This window comes from Pinus tabuliformis, chromosome 9 (assembly GCF_031772625.1).
Source record: "Pinus tabuliformis cultivar Carrire ecotype Pingquan chromosome 9, CPIR1, whole genome shotgun sequence".
In the NCBI taxonomy this organism is placed as follows: Eukaryota; Viridiplantae; Streptophyta; class Pinopsida; order Pinales; family Pinaceae; genus Pinus; species Pinus tabuliformis.
The window spans coordinates 1,167,986,811-1,168,008,601 of record NC_142307.1 but is presented as its reverse complement, the minus strand read 5'-3'; the positions used below and the strand labels follow the sequence as shown (position 1 = coordinate 1,168,008,601).

At 38.3% G+C, this 21,791-nt stretch overlaps 1 protein-coding gene across 1 annotated transcript in view; it reads right to left on the bottom strand.

Moving 5' to 3' along the window:
• The window catches only part of CCT (RNA polymerase II transcription mediator), a 153,843-nt gene that overhangs the window by 75,122 nt on the left and 56,930 nt on the right, over window positions 1-21,791 (bottom strand). The window contains 2 exon segments of the mRNA XM_089440468.1: window positions 3,232-3,339; window positions 3,518-3,571. Coding sequence (XP_089296594.1) covers window positions 3,232-3,339; window positions 3,518-3,571 — 162 coding nt within the window.

Genomic DNA, 21,791 nt, shown 5'->3' with positions numbered 1-21,791 from the left:
AATGCCTCTGAGTTCCATAAACTCATTCGCATTGATGTTCTTGGTGAACTTCCTTTCGGATATATGTTTTGCAGATAGCATGATGAGCTCATATATAGTTAAGCCTCACTGGATTGGTGCCAAGAATCTTCCAAGATATCTTCAGGGCACAATCTCTCATGGATTGTGATACACTGTCAGAAATGTGAAGTTGCATGACTATTCGAATGTTGACTGGGCAAGCAGTGTGGGGGATCACAAGAGCACTTCTGGGTGTTGGTTCTCTTTGGGTTCTGCTCGATATCCTGGATGAGCAGGAAGCAGAAGATGGTTGCTATAAGCACCGCTCAAATCGAATACATAACTATGAGTATGAACTCGTGTGAGATTCCCTGGTTGTGGAAGCTTTTTAATAAGTTGTTTGCACACATGATGGATACCACCGTGATCCTCTGTGTCAACCAGGGGGGGATTCAATTGTTGAGGAATCTCGTATTATAGACGTCAGATACTACCTTATCTGGGATATGGTATACGTCGATGAGCGAGGGGGCTCCATCGCATTGAGATTGATGTACAGGTCGCAAACATTCTGTCAAAGCCCCGGGGAAAGGTCAAACTATTGACTTTCCTGAACGACTTGGAGTCGTTGAGAGACCCTCTTATGAGGATCTTGCATGATGCACGCATCGAGCTCTAGGACCTCCAAGGGGCTTGGGGTACTTCTTGGAGCAACAAGCGACCATAAGGCGACTCACCCTCCCCTAATGGTGCGCTGTGTACAAGGTGAATGGTTCAGCCTTCCCCCTATGAAACCCCGTGGTGACTTAGGGACAGGATGAGTGGTTCTCCTGTCGAGGCATCCTACCCATGCAGTCTGAGACTCATGGGAAGTACCTCTCATCTGGCCAATGAGCAGGGAAATGCGGTTAAGGACCATAGTAGTACTATCGATGGACACATTGTTGTATCTACCGTACTCCCTGTGCTAGGATAACATCCATTGATCTGGGATCAATGAAACTGACCTAGGATCAGTATGAGTGGTTTGAGACACTCTCTTGTGATATTGATCTGGGATCAATGAAACTGACCTTGGGTCGGTAAGAGTGACATAACTCACTCTCTTTTGGAACTGATCTGGGATCAGTAAGAGTGGTATGACACACTCTCTTTATATGGAACTAACTTCGGGTCAGTGGAGAATGGTATGAGACATTCTAGATCAATTCTTCTTCTTCATAGTTTAGCAAAGCAGTGCAGGGCACTGATGACAAAGATAGTACAGTCTGGCAGATGGATCAGCCAATAGGGTTCTCCCTATTTGAGAGGGAGTGTTAAATTTGGAAACTAGGGCCAAACTCCATGTGGGTCATCTTATTTATGGCAACTGATATTTTTCTATTGTAAATGTACTCTCTCTCTCTCTCTCTCTCTCTCTCTCTCTCTCTCTCTGCTGAACTATTGAAAAACATATAAGATGAGTTGATCAAGGGTTGTTCCACATTGGGGTTTGTCCCTGGCTCGTGCCACATCTTATGTCCTCTTGTCTTCTGCGATTTATGTTTATGTTCTATCTGCAGTTTACTTTAATGCTGATGTGATTGCTAATCTGGAAAAGATATTGAGCTAACTGTGAAAATTGAAATAAATTGCTCTAAGCATAGGACATACCTAAAATTAACAATTCCAAACCATGGCAAACAAAGAATTATGTTGATCTATTTTTCATACATAGTTTTAACACCAAATTGAGATATAAAATTCATAATCATTAATTGTCACTTCCAAGTCCTCAATCTCATAATGTTCCTTGCAGAATATATATTCCTTTTCACCAATATTTGATTTTGGAATTGATAATTGATTTGTAATATAATTATAAATGTTTCCCCTTGGTTAGTAAAGGCTTATGCAACTATGGAGATGTCATGGTACTCCGATAGTTAGTCAAAGAAAGCCCTTTGGCTCAGTTATACACTGGTTTTATTACTCAGCTAATGTACTACTACTGTGTGTTTAAGCCAGAGTCTTGTAAATAAATAAAATTCTCCAGTTCTTGTTTTCCACAACAACAAAATAAAAAAATTCCAATAGCATGTTGTATAGTCATTTCCTCATGAGCCATAACTTGTGTGCCATCATTTTATAATTTTTTTGTTAGAATTTAAAAAAACCCAGCACCTGGTATTCGGTTCCTAGCAATTGTTAACTAAACAAATACACGACCAAATTCCTAACACATAAGAAAATATAGAAACAAACAAACAAAAAAGAAGCATATATATATATATATATATAGTGGAAGTAAAAATTCGATCTAAATCACATGCACATAAACAGACTTATGCCCAAAAATTCAGTTCTTCATTAATAAATTAATCACAGAACTTACTTGGGCTCTCGTCCTAGGATAATGGCCTAACGGAGAAAATACAAATTACAAAACTCTGGATCTAATCCAGTAGATCTGCTCTCTCCCACAGATCAGGATCTCCAGCCTCTCTACACTCTCTCAAACCCAGCACGCCCTCACTGAGATGTCGCTCTCAATCTTGTGTTATTGTTGTGTCTTCTCCTTTACATTGAGCCAAAACCCTAACCCTTATCTCAAGGTGACTAACAGCCAAGATTAGATCTCGCCTTACTTGAGATCGACAACTACTATTAAAACTTAATCACTAAAGTAAATAATTTACTTTATCTAAGTTTTCAGTTTAGCTCAATAAGCCAACACATAATTATGTGCTTTTTTCCATGTTAAACTTTGGCTAAGCTACATCAACAAATATTCTAAGGTGACAAGTGGGCGATTTCTATATTCCTAGACACGAGTCCCGTACAGAAATACGTACCCGAGCTACAAAATTCAACATTTTTAATGGTACTCTATAGCCAGATTTTGCAGATGATATGTTCTGGAAGTGAACTTCCTCTGGTCTGTTACAGTTCTAATTAAGATTTTAGATGATTCGACTTAGTTCATTGGTGTATATAATAACCAGTTCCATCAACAAACTTTTGGCCATCAACAGTTCATTGGTGTGGATAATAACCACTTCCATTAACAAAGTTGTTGTCATCCATGAACAGCTTCTTTTTCCATTGACAGCACACTCAGTTTTATTTTATATAAAAGACGAAAACCTAATAATGATTGATACAGTTGCTCATTATCTGCCAGTTTCGTGCAACACTTTCAATATCTTATAGCCTATAAAACAAATGAAAAACATCACAAGAGTGGCAAACCTCAATCCACTTCTTTTTGGGATCATCCTTGTACGTCTGCAGCTCTGGAAACAAACCAGATTTTCCTAATAGTGATCCTGACAAAGGCACGCCATAAACTTGTCCAGCCTGTTATACAACAACAAAAATCACTGTTCAATCAAAGAATACAACAAGAGAATAGTAACCCACTTTTAAAAAGAAAATTAACAAGAGATGAGAAACCCAGCAAAAAAAGAATCTCAACAATTTTAGCAGGAACAAAATGTTGATAGAAGATCGACAAAAAGATTCTTCTTAAATCTACCTTGCGCTTTTGCACCCGAGCATCATTGATAGCCCTAAGCCGCTTCCGAATTGACTAGAAAATAAAGTAAAACATAAATAAGAAAAACTTCCATGAAAAAATGTTAGAATAAAAATGATCAGATACAACAATCTAATCTACTGTCTCTAGATATTCCATTCATCTTATCCTGGAAATAGGTTGTCCTCACAAGACAAAGATGATCTTTGAAACCACAACAAAGTAATAACTCGTTTTTTTTAAATCCATTGTTTAAGTTTCTGCTAAACCAAAAGCTTGTATTTTTTGAAGACATAAAATTATCTCGTTAACCTTTAAATCGATTCAAGAGTGCTTCTAACTTTCAATCTCAACAGCAACAGGTTGCTATATCCTATAACTCAGTTGTCAAAAACATTAATGATGCATTTCATAAAAATACCATCAAAAAAAAGGTCAGTCAATCCATGCCCTCTTTGTGAATGACCTATACAACTACAGCTCAAGCAAATTCAACATAACTATGCAATTCAACTACAAATTCTAGTGCAAAAACATTGTCAATAGCTAAGAATCTTATCTCCAAAATATAGATAGACAATAAAGAGGCCCGTAGGAGTGAAGAAACATCAATAACAACCAAAAAAAGGAGCGAAACTACATCCAACTTATTTCGACTATACCCAAATATTAAGGTTTCAACAACTTATGTGTAAATTCAACTACGACCAAATATTAAGATTTCAGTATCCTATGTGTAAATGGAAGCAAAAAGTCATCTTAAATATCAATGTTCAGAGGGATGAGTTCAGCATGAAAATAGCATCCTCTCTGCAGTCATTCAATCAGTACAAAAACAAATTCTATCAGTTTCATGTGACCAAAGACTGAGGTTTAGATACCCTATGTTTTACCTGGGACTGAGGGATCATCAACAGATGCCAATGTTGGGAGTGATGATATCAGCACACAAATAACATCCTTTCTCCATCCAATTCAGCACAAAGATAATAACAGTTTCTGTTTTTAGTGCGAAAATTACAGTTTATAGCAATTTATCTTTCAATTTATGTAGTTGACATAGTGGCATTATTCTTCGCATTTCAATTGTAACTTCTACAGGTCATTAAAGCCCTCCTAAATAAAGCCATAGGTAAGATTGCCTGATAACATCATTGACATCCTGTTGCTAGATGATCATGTCTGTGCATAGTATCACACACTCCTTGCTAGTATCCAACCAGACATAATCTTCATATGGGTAGCATTACATCATTGACATCCTAATGCTAGATGATCATATCTGTGCATAGTATCGCACAATCCTTGCTAGTATCCAACCAGACATAATCTTCATATGGGTAGCATTCTGTTTCAACCTTCAAGGTTGTCAGATGATGGTAAATGATCTCAAGAACCTGATGGTGTAGAAACACATACATTCCATTAATATGAAGAGAGAAATTAAATTACATCCAGGTAACCACAAGCGGTTAGTGAGAGTAATATTTTCAGGCATGTTGAAAATGGCAGTCAGAAAAACAAACGAAAATCATTTGACCCAGAAAGCTTTGCCAAGAAAAATGCATAGTAATTTACAAACAAATTATATGCTGTAATTATTCTTCCAAATTTATAAATGTTCATAGCTTCCAAACATTATAATTCAATTATCTGAGATGCAATGTAAAAAGAGTTCACACAATGCATTCACAACTATTTATTTCTATTATAAAAATACTTCATAACTTATAAACACTATGACTAGGCTATGACAGTCATGTTGCAATCATGAGGACTGCCTAGTAAACAAGGCTACAACGAGAATGTATCCCAGTTCTCCTGTAGCCTATGCCATTGCATATCCACAGCAGGTAAGAGAAAATGTGTGCTGAATTAATGGTACTAATTTAGACGTCTAACTTTATTTTATTTTTATTGTGTGTTATCAGATGCACCACTCAGTGTGCATGATCTGCGGATCAAATACATATTCGAATTTCAATCCTCATCCACTGGGATCTGTCTGGGGAGTTTATCCCTAGAAAGAATGAAATGGATCCTGAGCCCATAAAACAATTTTCAAACAGACCCAGAAACTTCCTGTGCTTTTTTGACCTACCTATCCCCATAAAAAATCAATATTTTAATGAAAAAACTCCAAAACACTAAGCACATAAAGGCTAAAACCCTAAACCTGATTCCCAGTAGAGGTCTGATCCAATGTTATCAAAACTGAACCGGTGATCAAACCAAAAAACCTTGTTTTAAAGAAAAACATATATAATCATGTGCATCCATGTGAATCCAAACCATTTACGCACAAATATGCCAAGGTTCTCATTTACATAGCATGTAAGGGTGCACATAACCAAAATAGAATTGAGTGCAATCCATCTCTGAACCGAAAATTAGGCTCTAGCTGGCCTCTAGCATCCAAGAAAAATCATGCTACAACAAATGCCTACATATCATCAAAATCATTGCCTATATTGGGGTCTTCATCATCAATATAACCATTTAGGCATTAAAATAAGATAGAAAAAGCATAGCATGTCATGCCAAGATTTTGTTTGAGTGATGTTTACAATTTTAATCGATTCATGATGCAGTAGTTCAACAACCAATGCCACTAACGTCAAAGTACATAGAGGGCTTGGCGCTCTTTATTAAATACTAGTTCCATAAGCTCGTACATGACAAAATCCATGAATATTAGGCTAGCCTAGGGATGAATTAGAAGTGGGCCAACCAACTGAAAAAATCTTTTTAAAAAAAAAGCAAATTTTTTATGCTGGCATGCATAGGTACAAACTGCACGGAACCGATCCTGTACCGACCTATTCCGGTTCGGACTAGTTTTGGGCCAAAAGCGTCCGGACCGACTGGTTCCTGTCCGGCTCTGATAACACTGATCTGATCTACCTTTACATCAAGATTTTCTCTCAAGGTCTGATCTATCAAGGCCTACTCGATGAAGGGCCACTCTCAAACTTCGCTCTATCATTATGGCCAAGGTCTGCTATCAAGGTCTGATCTATCTCTATGGTCTAGGTCTGCTATCAAATCTGACCTACCATTTGTCTACCTATCATCTGCAAAATCTAGCTATAGAGAACCTAACACCAAGAGTATATTTGACCACAAATGGTGTAACTCCCTAGGGCCTCCTATTCCTCTAGCCTCCTCACAAGATAGATAGATATATATATATATAGGGGCAACTTAACTGGTGATTGCTTTGTCATGAAGTATTTTACATATATAATACTTCATGACAAAGCAATTACCAGTTAAGTTGCCCCTATATATATATATATATATATATATATATATATATACTGTCTCCTAAATTTTCTGGGGCCACATTTCCATTCCCCCATACCCTGCAACTTAGTTCAAAAACTATATATTTTGATTTTCTTCTACTTTCTGTATCTCTGCCATCTCCAGATTATGGCTTATTAAACATCTACTGGATCCAGATCCATATCCATATCCGGATCCAGATCCTGGTAACATGGTTTTCTCTCTAATGATACCACAGGGGTGGGCCTTTTGGTCAACACCTATTGATTACAATGAAAGAACAACAGAGACATCCAGACTGTAATAAATTAAAGCTAGGTTTCTATGTAGATAGAAGGCAATGGATTCGAAGCAAAAAAGGTTTAAAAATGACTTTGCAAAATTGCTGGCAAGGATATCTCAAATAAGTCTATCAATGTCCACAAATGACCAAAGAACAGTTCAATGGGGCTAGAGAATATAGGAAGTTAAATTTTGGATATGGTTGTGCTGTGATCACTCCTAAATGCTAAAATATGAAGACATACCTGGAAGCAGTGTTATCATAACCAGACTGCACCGCATTGAAACGACAAGTCCAACCATTTTCATGTGAAAACCAATCCAAACCGGTGTCACGGACTGGAAAAGGCAGTTTCTGTACCGAATCAGCCTTTTTTTTCACTGAACCAGCCAGTTTTGTACAATGCTACCAAGGACCCTTTGAATGCAATTTTTTTAAGCAATAATCTATAAGTGCGGAAGCCTAGTATTTAAACATATCTACCTACTAATGCAATGGACTTAATGGTAATGTTAAATTCTTTAAGTAAAAGGATGAATATGAAAGATGAAAAATGAAAAAGAATAAAAGGATTAAAATTGACTCAAGGATGTTTGAGTGTAGTTTTGACCTTACTTCAAGTCTCAACTACAAGAAGCAAGGAAACAAGCACAAGGAGCTGAAAAGACCATGGAAGCATTGGAAATCATAGAAGGACAGGTTGATGAAGCAGGAAAGGAAAGAAACACCTTGATCTGTCGGCTGAAAGCAAAGAACGAAGAAATCTTCAAATTAAAATCTAACATCAAGCTTCTCAAGGCTGAAACATGTAAAGCTACAAGGATCAAGGAAGAAATGGAGAGCATTCAAGCAAAGAATGAAGAAATCTTGAAAATGAAGTCAGATATCATCTCCCTTAAAATAGAAACAGATGAAGCTATTCGTATCAAGGAAGAAACTGAGGAACAACTTGCTAAGAAGAATAGTGAGTGTGAAATATTGGAAGAAGAGATTGTCTTCCTCAGGACAAAGGTTGAAAGGATGAACAAAATCTTGAAGAGCTCTCAAGCCTTGGATGACATGCTCAGCTATCACAGATGTCCATCTGATAAATCAGGTCTCAGGTATGCAGGTGAACCCTCAAACAAGAATGAAAATGCTTTAAACAAAAGAGATGTGAATAAGCCAGAAATAAATGATGATGCTCCCAGTTCCAGCGAAGGCAAGGAGAAAAATCAAGGGTACAATAGAAGAAATCCTGCTCCAAGAAGAAATGTAGATGATGTCAAAGATGCAAGAGGCAATGGTTATCATCAAAGGATCTCAAGGCAGAAAGGCTTCAGAAGTACATCAAGGAAACCTCTATCTCCCAGGTACCAAAGTTCATTTTTTGCTTATGGTTATTCTTGTACAAACTTTGGTCACATGGAAAAACACTGTAAAGCATATCATAAAGATAGATGTTATGGTCCCCAACCATCTCATAGAGTTAGATATTATGGTCCCCAACAATCTCCAAGAAACAATTTTGCAGGAAGAAAATAAGAATTCTTATTCATGAACAATGTAGAATGCTTCAAGTGTCATAGCATTGGTCATATGGCACGTGACTGTAACTAGACTTGGGCTCTTACACAAGCTAGAACCATGCAAAAGAAGAAAGTTACACAAGTATGGAGAAGGAAGGAAAAACAATCCTAGATTCCCTTGAGCTCTCCAGCCAACAGCATATGTCATTGGCCTGAATTTTGACAATCTAAGCATTTTATAAGAAGACTCTGCCAAAAGAGATGATGCATACAGCTAGGGGGAGCCCGTGATTCTTGATCATTATTGTTAAAGCTATTAGTGAAGGGTCCTTATGAAATCCTTGTTGAGATATATTAACAATCATTCTTTGATGAAGATCATGTCTCAGCAGTATTCCATTGAAGAAAAAGATCCGACAGATACATCTAGAATGAAGATTGAAATAAGAGAAGCTGGCAGCATATACCAAAACTGAAGCATTGCATGAAGATGCAAATCAGCAATTGGATTTAAAAGACAGGCATAGACTGGATATCTGAATCTGCTGGGAAATAACTCGCAGAGATGTGTGCAAGAACACAAGGACAAGATGGAAAGAAAGACAATCTCAGTGGCATTTTTCTCTAGATTCAGACTATGAAGGTCTCTTAATTCTGCCTGTGGAGACAGAAATATGAATTGAAGCATAAACGCCTGGACTTGGACACTTGGTGTATAGCTATTTGAAATTTGATTGTAAGCATTGAAGTAGAGCATCTTTAAGCATTGCTGAAGTCATGATAAAGCAGTTCTGAGACATGAAGAGGGAATAATGTGCAAATTGATGATAAAGGATCAATCCTTCTATCTTGAATAAAAAGAAGAAGAGCACTATGACAGGGGGAGTCACACACCCATGAAGATCTACCATTCATGAAGCACAGAAACAGTTTGATAAGGGGAGTCCCAGAGCACTCCTTTGCCATTGATGTCAAAGGGGCAGAAAAAAGAATATTGCCATCAATAACAAAGGGGGAGATTGTTGACCTAGGTTGTCATTGATGTGAATATAGCAATATTCTAGATACTAATATGGCAATATCCTAGATACTAGAAGCCAAGGGGAAGCCGAGCAAATCCATGAAGAGACAGGAGCAAGGCCATCAGGATAGCGAAGCCATAAGCAAGAGGAGTTACCAAAGGAGGCAGATCAAAGCATATCACAGGATATCAGAGCAAGAGAGGCATTCATATATGCAAGGAGGTCTTTATATCAATGCACGACACATAGGAGCAGACGGAGCCAAGAGGAGCCAAGAGGAACTAACAGAGCACAAAGCAGACAGAGCCACCAGAGGCGCTGACAGAGCCACCAGAGGAGCTAACAAAGCATAGAGCAGACAGAGCCATTGGAGGAGCAAATAGAGCACAGAACAGTCAAAGCCATTGGAGGAAGCAAACAGAGCCATCGGGAGGATTATAGTGTATATGCAGGCGGAATACACCATCGGGAGCAAAACTCAGATATATATATATATATATATATGTATGTATGTATGTATGTATGTATATATATATATGTATGTATGTATATATATGCATGCATTTAAACAGCGTTCGGGGACCATATATGCCAAAGGAATACACTATCGGGAGCACATATCATATATATGCCACAACCTCATGTATCAGCGGCAAAAACATATATATACGTGCATTCACACTATCGAAGGCAGAAAGACTTGTATATATATGTATTTACCCATCAGCGGCAAAAAAACATAGTTATATGGCATTTAACACTATCGGAGCGCAAACAGAGGCCAAAGCATATATATATATATGGCAAACACACTATTGGCGGAGAATTTTATATATATATATATCGGCATATATATGTATATCGGCGATAGCGCTAATCGGTGGTTCAGCTATGCGCCATCACCCCAAACCCCCGATTTTGATGCATATCTGCAGACCCGATGCAACATTATAGTTGGTTCAATGCAATATCGTATCCACAGGAGGATCGGCCCGTCGGTCATTAGCGATGTCATGGGGTCTATGTATAAAGGACCCCCGAAAGCCTCGTTTGCCGATTGTGATTGCCAGACCAGACCTGATGCAACATTATAGATGGGCTTAATACAATATCGCGTCCAATGGAGGATCGGCCGTCGGCCATCGGCTATGTCGATGTATAAAGGACCCCCAGAAGCCTTGAGCCCTAATTGCGACTTGTGTAGCGGATCCGATACAGTATAGATGCGGGTGTACAATTTCTTGAAGTCTGCCCTTTAGCCATTTTGCATGTTTTTCCTGTGTAAATGAATTTTTGGCTTGCACGGCGTTTGGAGGTAGAAATACACTACGGAATGCTCCCGATAGTTTAGGAGGCTGAACTAATGTCGATGGCGATTGCGATCAGGACGTGGTAGGTCCGTTAAATGAAACAATCCCTGTGTATGCCTGCTATCATGAGAAAACATGAGCGTTGTTATAGTTTTTTGAATATGTGTCATGTGAGCACGAATAGACAGAGGAAACCGACAGCCGGGAAGCTGAAGAAGCAAGCGAGCACAGAGGAAATGACAGCGACCGAGGAGGAAGCTGATAGGATAAGCAAGCATTGAGGAAGCTAAAGCACTAGCAAAGAGAGGAAACTAGGAGAAAGAGGCATGGGGAATGAATAAAACAAGTAAAACAGAGAACAGGAAGATTGTTGAATGTTGTTGAATGTTGTTGAAGGCTAATAAACGTTGTGGAAAATAAGCTGGAGGAGACAGACGCAACGAAAGGATCCAGCAGAACAAAAAAGAGGGTCGAAGGGCCAACAGGACAGCAGACAGTCGAAGGGGACAAGTAACCAGCAGAGAACATAAGCTTGAAAAGAAAGTTGTTCATTATGCAGAGCTTAGTGCAGCTAACAGTAGACTGACTAAAGCTGTGTGAAGACATTATCAGAAGTCATAAAGGGTACTGGACACTGTGTGTGGGCAGTATGAAGAATTGGGAAGACTACTTCATAAGAAGACTGGTTGTGATTGATGTTGTAGCTTGGAGACTGCAGTGAAGCTATAATCAAACAGAACTCAATAGAGAAGAGTTTTGAGAGCAGAACATTACTATCAAATGAACATTGACAAGATTGGGTCAGAACCCTTGAGGCTGGTGCCTCGGAAGTAAGTAGGATTGGAGTCCTTGGGGCTGGTGCCTCAGAAGCAAGAAGGATAGGAGTCCTTGGGGCTGGTGCCTCAAAAGTAAGAAGGATTGGAGTCCTTGGTGTTGATGCCTCAGAAGTAGGAAGGATTGGAGTCCTTGGGGTTGATGCCTCAGAAGTAGGAAGGATTGGAGTCCTTGGGGTTGATGTCTCAGAAGTAGGAAGGATAGGTGTCTTTGGGACTGGTGTCTCAGGAACTGGAAAGGATTGAAGTCCTTGGGAGTTGGTGCTATAAGTCCAAGATTAGTGTCTTTGCGAAATAGAGTTGGAGCTCTTGACGTTGGAGCCTCACAAAAGTCCAAGTTGGTGCTTGGCAACCGATTGCAACCATGTATATATTGTATCTATTTTACTGCAAAGATTATATTGATAAAAGCATTTATTCTTGTTGTTCATCTTGTGTTTTGAACATATATGTTTTAACTAGTAAAAAAATAGTCGGAAAAAGAAATACTGATTCACCCCCCCCCCCTCACTATTTCCAACAATCTCCATGAAAGAACAAGCAGTCGAAGCATTAATGAGTATTTTTTAGACAAGCTTTGGCTTGTGGTTATTCATTCTTGTTTGAGAGGGAGTGAGGATCTCCTCCCTGGTTGAGAGGGAGTGAGGGTGTACACCGTATTCTCCATGTGTCATGCACTATGGTCAGGAATAACAGCTGTAAGCCTGGTGAAGGCACTTGTAGGGAGAATGGTGGATTGGATAAGCATCTGGGATCGATATTCTTTGAGGATTTGTATCCAAGACAAGAATAGTCACAAGGATCGATATTGTTTGAAGATGGGTATCTAGGATAAGAATAGCCCTGCAAGGACATACCTGGTGAACATCCAGATGGAGTATGTGCTTAGAGAGGCGATGGGTGTCCCATTTTATGCCTCTCATCATTGTGCTCTGATCTAGTCGAGAGATAGAGCTTGTTGGTCAAGGCCTTGCTATGTTTGACAATGTTAGTTATGATAATGCTCATCACTTTGAATCCCTTGCGATAATATTTCAAATTGAAAGTATTTTGTTGTGTCATTATGAATACCTCCCTAGTTAAGAGGGAGTGTTGAAAGATGTAACTATGGTCGGTCTTCATAATGTAAATTTTCATGATTAATAAATTGATTATCTTTACTAGGATGCTCTTTTTCATGGTAAGATTTATTTATTTTTCAGGCATGGCTTTCATGCTCAAGTCAGATTATTATTTTATTCAAGCGTGTTCTTCATAATCATTATCATTTGTATTGGTCATATTCAAAGGCTTATTCATGCCTAGAAAAAGAATTTTCAAAAGATGTAATTTGGTTCAAATTCACCTCAAGAAGCCAAGTCAGCTCTGCCCAAGAAGAGACACATATTTGACCCCCTCTTGACAAGTATAAATAAAGGTCAAGACGAGTTCATTTGGAGACCAATTCATAGAATCTCATCTTCTATTCTTCTACATCAAATCGAGAAAAAGAGTGATGTCAAGGAGAGAAAGAAGAGGCCCAAATCTGATCTTTCTTGAGCTCGCATGTGTAGAAATTCTCAAGGACAAGTTTGTTGTTCGTATGTTGAAGTTTGTTCTTGTTGTTGGACTTATTACTAGACTTGTTGTTGTAACTTGTTGATGGAAGGATATCTTAAGGAGGCTTGAAATGGCATCTTGATGGTTTGGGTCTTGTCTTGGTCTTGGGTCTTGGATATCTCACTTTGATCTGATTCTATAAGAAGAGGATTTCTTGGGTTTTCCCCCTTGTGGGGTTTTTCCCTGGCATGGAGCCTAATTTCTTATGTTCTTTGTCTCTTGTGATCTTCATGTTTTGTACATTTTTGGTAATTGCTTGATAAAAAACATAAATTTAATAAGGAGCCAACAAACATTCACAAGTAATTGTCGTGTAAGAGAAATCAACCCTAATCTACACGCATCTTGATTTCTCAACATGTACGACAGTGATCTTAATATAAATACTGTTGTAATAGGTAATTTTTAAGCAGTGAGGCATCCAAAGGGTTAATAATAGACATTTTATGACCCTAGAAATTAGGAGGCAATGGCAACAATAAACTTTATTCATTGATGAAATTCCTTTGCAACTATAAGGACTTAGAAGTAGTAGAAATGTGTGTTTTATGGAGAAAGTTAATGTCATTGCATGAAACTTTAGACCAACGAAGGGCCTTCCCTTAAAGAGCAAATTACATTATTTTGAGAGTTGGATGCAAGAGATTCTAACATTATTCTATCAGTTGGATGAAAGACATTAAATTTTCAAATTATTTATTGAAGATGAAGGATGCTCTAAATAGTTGTTTGTTAATGATAGAGTCAAACGAAGAAGATATGGTATTTATTACCCAAAAATTTTGGCCTAATATTTTGAATATTCTGTTACAACGAGCTTACTTTTGATAAAAAGTCAAGCTAGTTGTTGCAGAAGAAGAGGCGTGAGCAGTGGTTGAAAAACAATGGAAAAGCCTTCCTACCATGTTCAAAGACAGGCAAGTAGAAACACAACAATAATAATGCAATGAAGGTAAAACCAATACAAGTAAGATTGGTAGAACATTTAGAGAGAGAATGTAGGAAGAGGTTGTGGGAAATAAACCACAACAAATATCAACCAAGCATAAGTGATGGAGCATGATGAGGAATATGTATAACCATTTGTTACTTCTCAAGAGGAAGATTAGTCTTTGATCAACTAGTGTTTTCATTTCAAAGCATCAAAATATGACTTACAATAGACATTGGTATGTGGAATTAATCGCCAACAAATCAAATTCAAAACCAATATTGGGTGATTGCACACAATGGCATGCTGAAAATCATGGTAATTTGTAAGACATTTTTCTAAGAATATTCTTTACATAATGGGTTCCAAACAAATTATTTTGAACTAGTCAAAGATAGAACATGGATGCAATATTTGAATGTCAGAATTGCTTTGTCAACAATAAGAGAAATAGTAAGTACTTTGCATCAAGGATTAAGAAACATGGGTTATACAAACTTGTGGATGAAAATCTGACATAATCACATGCCTTAGTGACTACCATTGATAAAAACCCCACTTCAATGTTGCATCAAAGGTATGGAAACATTAATCTTCAATATCTTTATGTCAAAGACGTGCAACACAGTACATGACTTCCCGCTTGTACAACAAAAGGAAGGCATATGTGTCTTGTTTCACTAGAAAGCAACACAATAGCACATTTCAACAATGTTCCACCAAGGTTCCGAGACGAGGGGGGGAGGATACGCGAGAGCGGCCTATGCAAAAGCTCCCCACCAATTTTTAGAAAACGTGGGGGGACGTCAGGGTCTTAAAAACTTATAAATATAAAATATAATTTATAAATTGAGTCCACTATGACAATTGGGTTTGAATTGAAAAGCTACAAAGCATGATCATTGATATGAATATCATTATCTAATATCATATAAATTTAAAATTCTAATTTATAGTCATACATCATACATTATGATTAAAGTTTAAACCATATTGATGTTCCACTTCCTACTATGAACATTGAATACTGAACAGTGAATATTGACATAAAATTATAAAAGTTGAGTCTGAAACATCATATATCAAGAGTCAAAATTTTCTAGAATTATAAAAGACTAAAGTCAAGTCTAATACATCAAGAGTCAAAATTTTATAGAGTCAAAATAACATAAGAACATCAACATATCAAAAGATAAACGAGCATAATTTTGCTCAAGCCTCAAGGTAATGTCCTGCTAGTCTCTGCATCCAACTGCTGCATGAATAAATCAGGATCAACCATATCACCATCTAAATCTGAATCACTAGCATTATCAAACATGCTAAGTGGCACACCAACCAACCCCATCTGTCTCTCATCAAATCTCTCCTCCATATCTACCTATGTATCATCCTCTGGATGAACATCCCATCATGTTGTTGGTCCCTTCAAATACTCAGGTGTCTTCCTATGCTCAAGACATAGGGCACTGTGCACAGCAACTAACTTCTCCGCTCTTTTAGAGGTAAACTTGTTCCTCTTGATAGAGTGGATGAAGCTATATTTGGACCAATTCCTCTATGCTGCAAAGGAGCTAGGAATGTCTTGCGAATGGAGTGAGGGGCCAGGGCGAATAATGAATTAAATTTATTAAAAAAAGGATTGAAACCCTAAAGTATTAAAGCTAATGTTAAATTTTAATTATAACCAAAAGTTTATTTAAAAAAATCGGGCCCCTTGACCCCCCATGTCCCCCTCGTCCCCCCATGACCCCTCACGACCCCCTTTTCGGAAACGACCCCCTAGCACGTCCCCATGTGTACCCTGTTTTTTGGGAGCGTGGGGAAACAACCCCTTCTCGTCCCCAAGTCCCCAGAGCGCAGGGAACAAAAGAAACTAGACCCCAAGGGGGGGGGAGCCCCCATGGAACACTGCATTTCAAGAAGCAAAGGTTGGATCTAGTTCATTATGTTATTTCTGAAACAAATCAGTCAACCCCAATTTCTAGGATATATTTTTTCTTTTTGTTGATGATTTCTCTGGGATGATTGCACATTTGTTACTTTAAAGCTTACAAGGAACTAGTATAAAATAAAACAAGTAGAAAAATTTACAATGCATGAGTAGAAAACAAAAACAAGTAGAAAAATTAAGACAAAGGCAAGTAGTGGCACGAAGAAAGAAAGCCCAGTTGAGGCAAAGCTACTCAAAGTAAGATAATATTTAGAGATTTGAGATGCTATTATTGTGGTAATATTGGAGATACAAAGTAAGAGCGTAGGAAGAGCTTGTGGGGCATATAAACCACAAATATAAACCTACCGAAAAGCAACCATTCATAGTGGAGCATCAAGATAAACATGTGTGTGCATTTGTTACTTCTTACAAGGGAGGCGAGTCTTTGTCTAATTGTTTCAATTAAGGAGCATCAAAGCATACAATTAACAATATAAGTTTGTTTACATTATTTATTAAGGACAACTCAAATTTACAAACACAATTTTGTTGGGTGGCAGCAACCCAAGTCACCATGTTCAGCGAACAAAATCCTTGAAGTTCAATGTGCACCGAACTTTAACTCCTGTCGAATTTATTCATTTTAGTTCATTGAACATCAAGGTGAACACAAACCGGAGCCGAACTCCAACACAAACAAAATAAAAATTTAAAAAAATAAAGGAAAAATACGCGTTAAAATCAATTAAGTTCAGCTTCATGTTCGTGTAAATCTGAGTCATTGATAATTAGAATAAAAATCAAAAATCAAAACCCTAAATCTACTCCACTCTCGCCCCTTGCGTCCACATGTTCCATTCTCAACCCCTGTATCCTGACAGGCACAACGTCACAACGACAAAAAACGTGCTACGCAAGTTGACTTAGCATGCAAATGTGATTCATGGAAAATGCAAATGTAAATAGCCTACAACATCAGCCCTCTATGCTAGTGTTTGTTTTCAATTCAGCGAATGTATATCCTCAGCTTCTCTTTGAGGGCCATCTTCCGTTACTCGAAAGAATTTTGGTAGGCTTGACTAAGGCATTCACATGTACTTAATTGTATCTTAAAATCTTTACCTGCAAGTTGTAACATGAGGGACTATATGATCCCGAACTCCATTCAAGATAATCCTCTTGGTCTTTGAGATCTGCCTTTGGAAGAGTGTTAATTGTAGGTATGTTCTATGCTAGGAGCAATTTACTTCAATTTTTCATTTTAGCCCAATGACAATATTCAGATTAGCAATCACATCAGCATGATAGTAAAGTGCAGATAGAACATAAATATAAACATCAGAAAACAAGCCAAGACAAGAGGACACAAGATGTGGCACGAGCGAGGGACAAACCCCAATGTGGGGAAACCCTTGATCAATTCTTCTTATATTCTTCAATAGTTACAGCAGAGAGAGATAGTACAAATACATTTGAAGTCAACACTTTGACTTGCCAAAATGAGAGATCTGACATCAAAGACCTTCACCATGAAGATGACACAATGCAGCAGATGATAGGCCTAGAGCAGCTCAACCAAATACCCAAAATATTGAAGCTTTCCTTCTATAATGCTCTTCCTCCTTTGCTGCTTCACTGATCATGTCAAGGTTGCCCATCTGCCAATTTGTGTAAGTTGAAAGGACTAAAGCATATCTTGGCAGACCTGATCTCTAGTTAGGGGACAAGATCTGAGAGCTACTGCACTCTAAACATACTTCACAGTTCACCTATTTACTGAGGATAGCCTTCACACTGATCTCCAATGATACGCTGCCTAATAGGGTTTGTGTGTAGCACTTAAAGAGGCCTCCAACTGCTGGCTATGGCCTGCAGCCTAGCCCAGCAGTTGACTGTAACCTTATCCCTTCATACAGTGACCCAATCAGACTTTATGCATCAGCCCCATAGCTCCTTCCTATTGGATACTTCTGCCCAGCATATCATACCCAAACAATACGGAAATGGCCATGCTGTCACCTACAGCAATGTGGCATTATCCCAGCGGCTAGGTGACTATGTAAGGCCTCCTTCTGGACAGCAACCAGTTGTACTACCTGTGACCATCCTCCTGTAGTTGCGGATCACCCTCTAGTTGTCAAACAGTGTGTAAGGGCTTCTTAGAACAGTCACCCTTAACTGTGGATTGAGGCCTCTAATGACAGCATGTTTAAGGCACCTTAGTATAGCGTATAAGTGCTTCTTTGAATCACCCTTCACTGCAGATTGCGGTCACCTCTTGACCTAAATCAGATCCTTTAGGACCGTGTATTGAGTCTCTTTCTTGTTGCGGATTAGGAGTTCATTTAGGCTCCCTTTGACTGTTTTTAGCTGTGTATAGAAAACTGTGGTTATGGCTTTTATGGAGCTTCCCTTGAGAGCGTATAGAGGCTCCCTTTGAGAGCGTATGGAAGCCTCCTTGCTGCGTAGAAGAGCCTTCTTTTTGGGACAGCGAAGGAGCCTCTCTTCACTGAGATTTAATCTCTTGAGGACAGTATATAAGGACCACGTCTAGGGCACGTTTTACAGCAGCTAGGGCTCCTTCAAGGCTGTGGCTATGACTTTTCCTTTAAGACTGCGTTTAGGGCTAGGGAATCTCCTTTAGGGCAACATATAGGTCCCTTCCATGGCTGTGATTTGATCTTCATTAGGGCAGCATATACTCCTTTAGATCTCTCCTACCACCAAAACCCAAACAAGTGGAGAGAGATCACAAGAGATGTGTCTGCAAATGACTTGAAGGCCATCTCTATTTATAATGCAACATTGAGGATAAGATGGGGTAAACTGGTTGCTGGCTGACCTTGACGAATTGTCACGTAACACAAACTAAATTCATATTTCCATGAATACATGTCGGAATTGGATAATCTTTAGATCAATCCTACACCTCTCAACGAGGAGAATCCAAGAAAAATATCAACTGCCATAAATAAGAAGACCCACATGGAGTTTGACCCTAGTTGCTAATTTTAACAAAGTGCCTCAACTTGTTGGAATCTGAAGGCTCTACAACACCTTTCTCAATGAATTCGTTCAACCAAAACTTGTCCAGCAAGAACAATATTCAGACCTTCCAAACACAAAAGTTTGAAGAGCCATCCATTCTATCCTACTCCCACAGTCTTAATCCTGTGTGAGTTGTCATCTTTAACACAAAAGTTTGAAGAGCCATCCATTCTATCCTGCTCTCGCAGTCCTAATCCTGTCTGAGTTGTCATCTTTAAGACTATGTGTTGATCGATTCTTGTTCACAGCTATGATACCATGTAGAATTTCCACGAAATTCTAATCTGTTAATGTGAAGAATCTAAAAACAATTTTCTTTTCAAATAGAGACAAAATTCCTCTACCAAATAGCAACGAAATAGAACATATATAATTGCTCAAATTCACACAACAATTTTCTAGGGAACCCAATCAGGAAAAACCCTCGCTTGCTTCAGAATTTTATTGAAGAAACTGAGTAATAGATCTAATAGAAATAGAAGCTAGTTTCAATCTGAAAATACAATTATTCTCCTGCATATCCTAGTCCTAAAACCCCTGCTTGATAGTTGATTTGCTTCCTCCTTATATGCGCACTAGAGGCTTTGATTTCCTAGCACAAATCCTTAGGAAATAACCTCATATTTCCTAGCACTGGCTAAGCTCCTATTAAATAGGGAATTTTCCTATTTCTATTTGCACTCCAAAGAGAAATTGCTCTCCACAATAACTCGCACAAGAAGAAAACCCTTGGCTCGTTCCTTCCACAAGCTCTCGTGATCACAAACTCATGCTCAAGAATAATGAATGCAAAGTGTGTGTTCGATCTCCTTTGAAGCACACTTTGATCTGGCTATTGTTAGTGAGTTTCTAAATTAGGAAATCGAATTGGTGCTTTTCTACTTAACAAAAGTCAATACAACTAGTTTACTGGATCCTCCTAAAATTTAGGTGGCTAACTCCACTTGAACATTCAATTCCCAATTTAACTCACACTAAGAGGACAGATAACTCGGTCCTCCACAAACTCACTCTAGTCAAACTGCTTCTTGAACTCGTCCACATCACTGGAACTCGTACATGATTAAGAAGATCACTAAATCAATTCGTTGAATTAAGGCACAAATCAAGGAATCCATTCCTTCGCTACTTTTCAACAATTGCCTAACTAGTTGCCTTCTCCTTGTTGAAATACTATTAAAATCCTCACCAATGGCTAAAAATCAGATCTCTGATTTTCTGCTTCTCACATGACTTGCGAAATGAATGTTTTGTGTGCCTTTGTCCTTTTCCCTCTCTTTCTTTTATAGCTTTTAATTGAGCCAAAAACCTAATCTTCAACAATTGATATCTAACCTTGAGATCAATGGCTCTCTTTCAATTAAATTATTAAGTGACCCATTTTAGTCCGTTTATTAATTAAAAATCATTTTAATAAAAGAATGTTCAGTTTATTAATTAATTAATAAGGTGACCTTCTTAAAAGACATATGATACTTTTAGTGACTATTTGCATAAGTAGACACCCTCACAGAAATACATGTCTTAGCTACAAATACTAACATAGATCCACCCAAAGTTCGTTCATCTGTCACTCTAATGACGTGTGGTCTGTGAACTAGTCCAACAAATTTGAAATGGCCTCGAAGAGATGGATCAACATCCCAAGCGAGGAAGGTTGAAGGGACACCTAAAGTCTCATAACTCTATGATTTTAAAATATTCCGAGGTATAATGGACACTCACTACTCCAATCTAACTAGGCAACATAATGGAATGAGGCGATCCTCCTAGAGGACACCTAGCAAGACAAGAAGTGAAAGAACTAAGATCTATGGCTAAGTATCTTCTTAATAAAGAGGACTAGGAATCTCTAGTAACAATACCAAAATAAAATAAAGAGAGAGAAAGAGAGAGAGAGAGAGAGAGAGAGAGATCTTCTTGAGTCCATATAAAGACAGTAATAGCATCATGTAATCTTGTGATATAAGGGGCACTTGAAAATGAGGTGCATCTCTGTCTCTAGCTCTTATAAATGACACAATTAGAAGACCCTATCTAGCCACAAGATATGGTGATCATCTCCATCCAAATTCTAAGAGAGTCCACCTAAGGCTAGCCTAAGGGGTCCTTGGTCATTGCACTAAGTTTCTTTGTGTATAGGTGATGAACAATGATGCCATCCTACAACTCCAAGAAGTGCTCTATATAAAAGGCCATCTTTGGGCCTAATCTCTCTATAGGTGACGACCAAGTAACCCAAATATACAATCTATTTGATGCCCTTTGTAATCGCCCAATTCAATTCTTGTCTACCAGGAAAGGCATGGCCTAGTGCATCACGAGGGTACCTAAATGGAGAAAGGCACTCTAAGCCTTAAGGTGATACTCAACTACTAGTGAAGCCAAAAGGCCTTAAGTACCAACCTTGTGCACAACATATATGGAAATCTAAAGCAAGTTCCTCTAAGGAACAATGTACTAATTGGGGGTTCTCACTATCCCAAATGCAAAGCCCTTTGTGTATTTTTTCATCA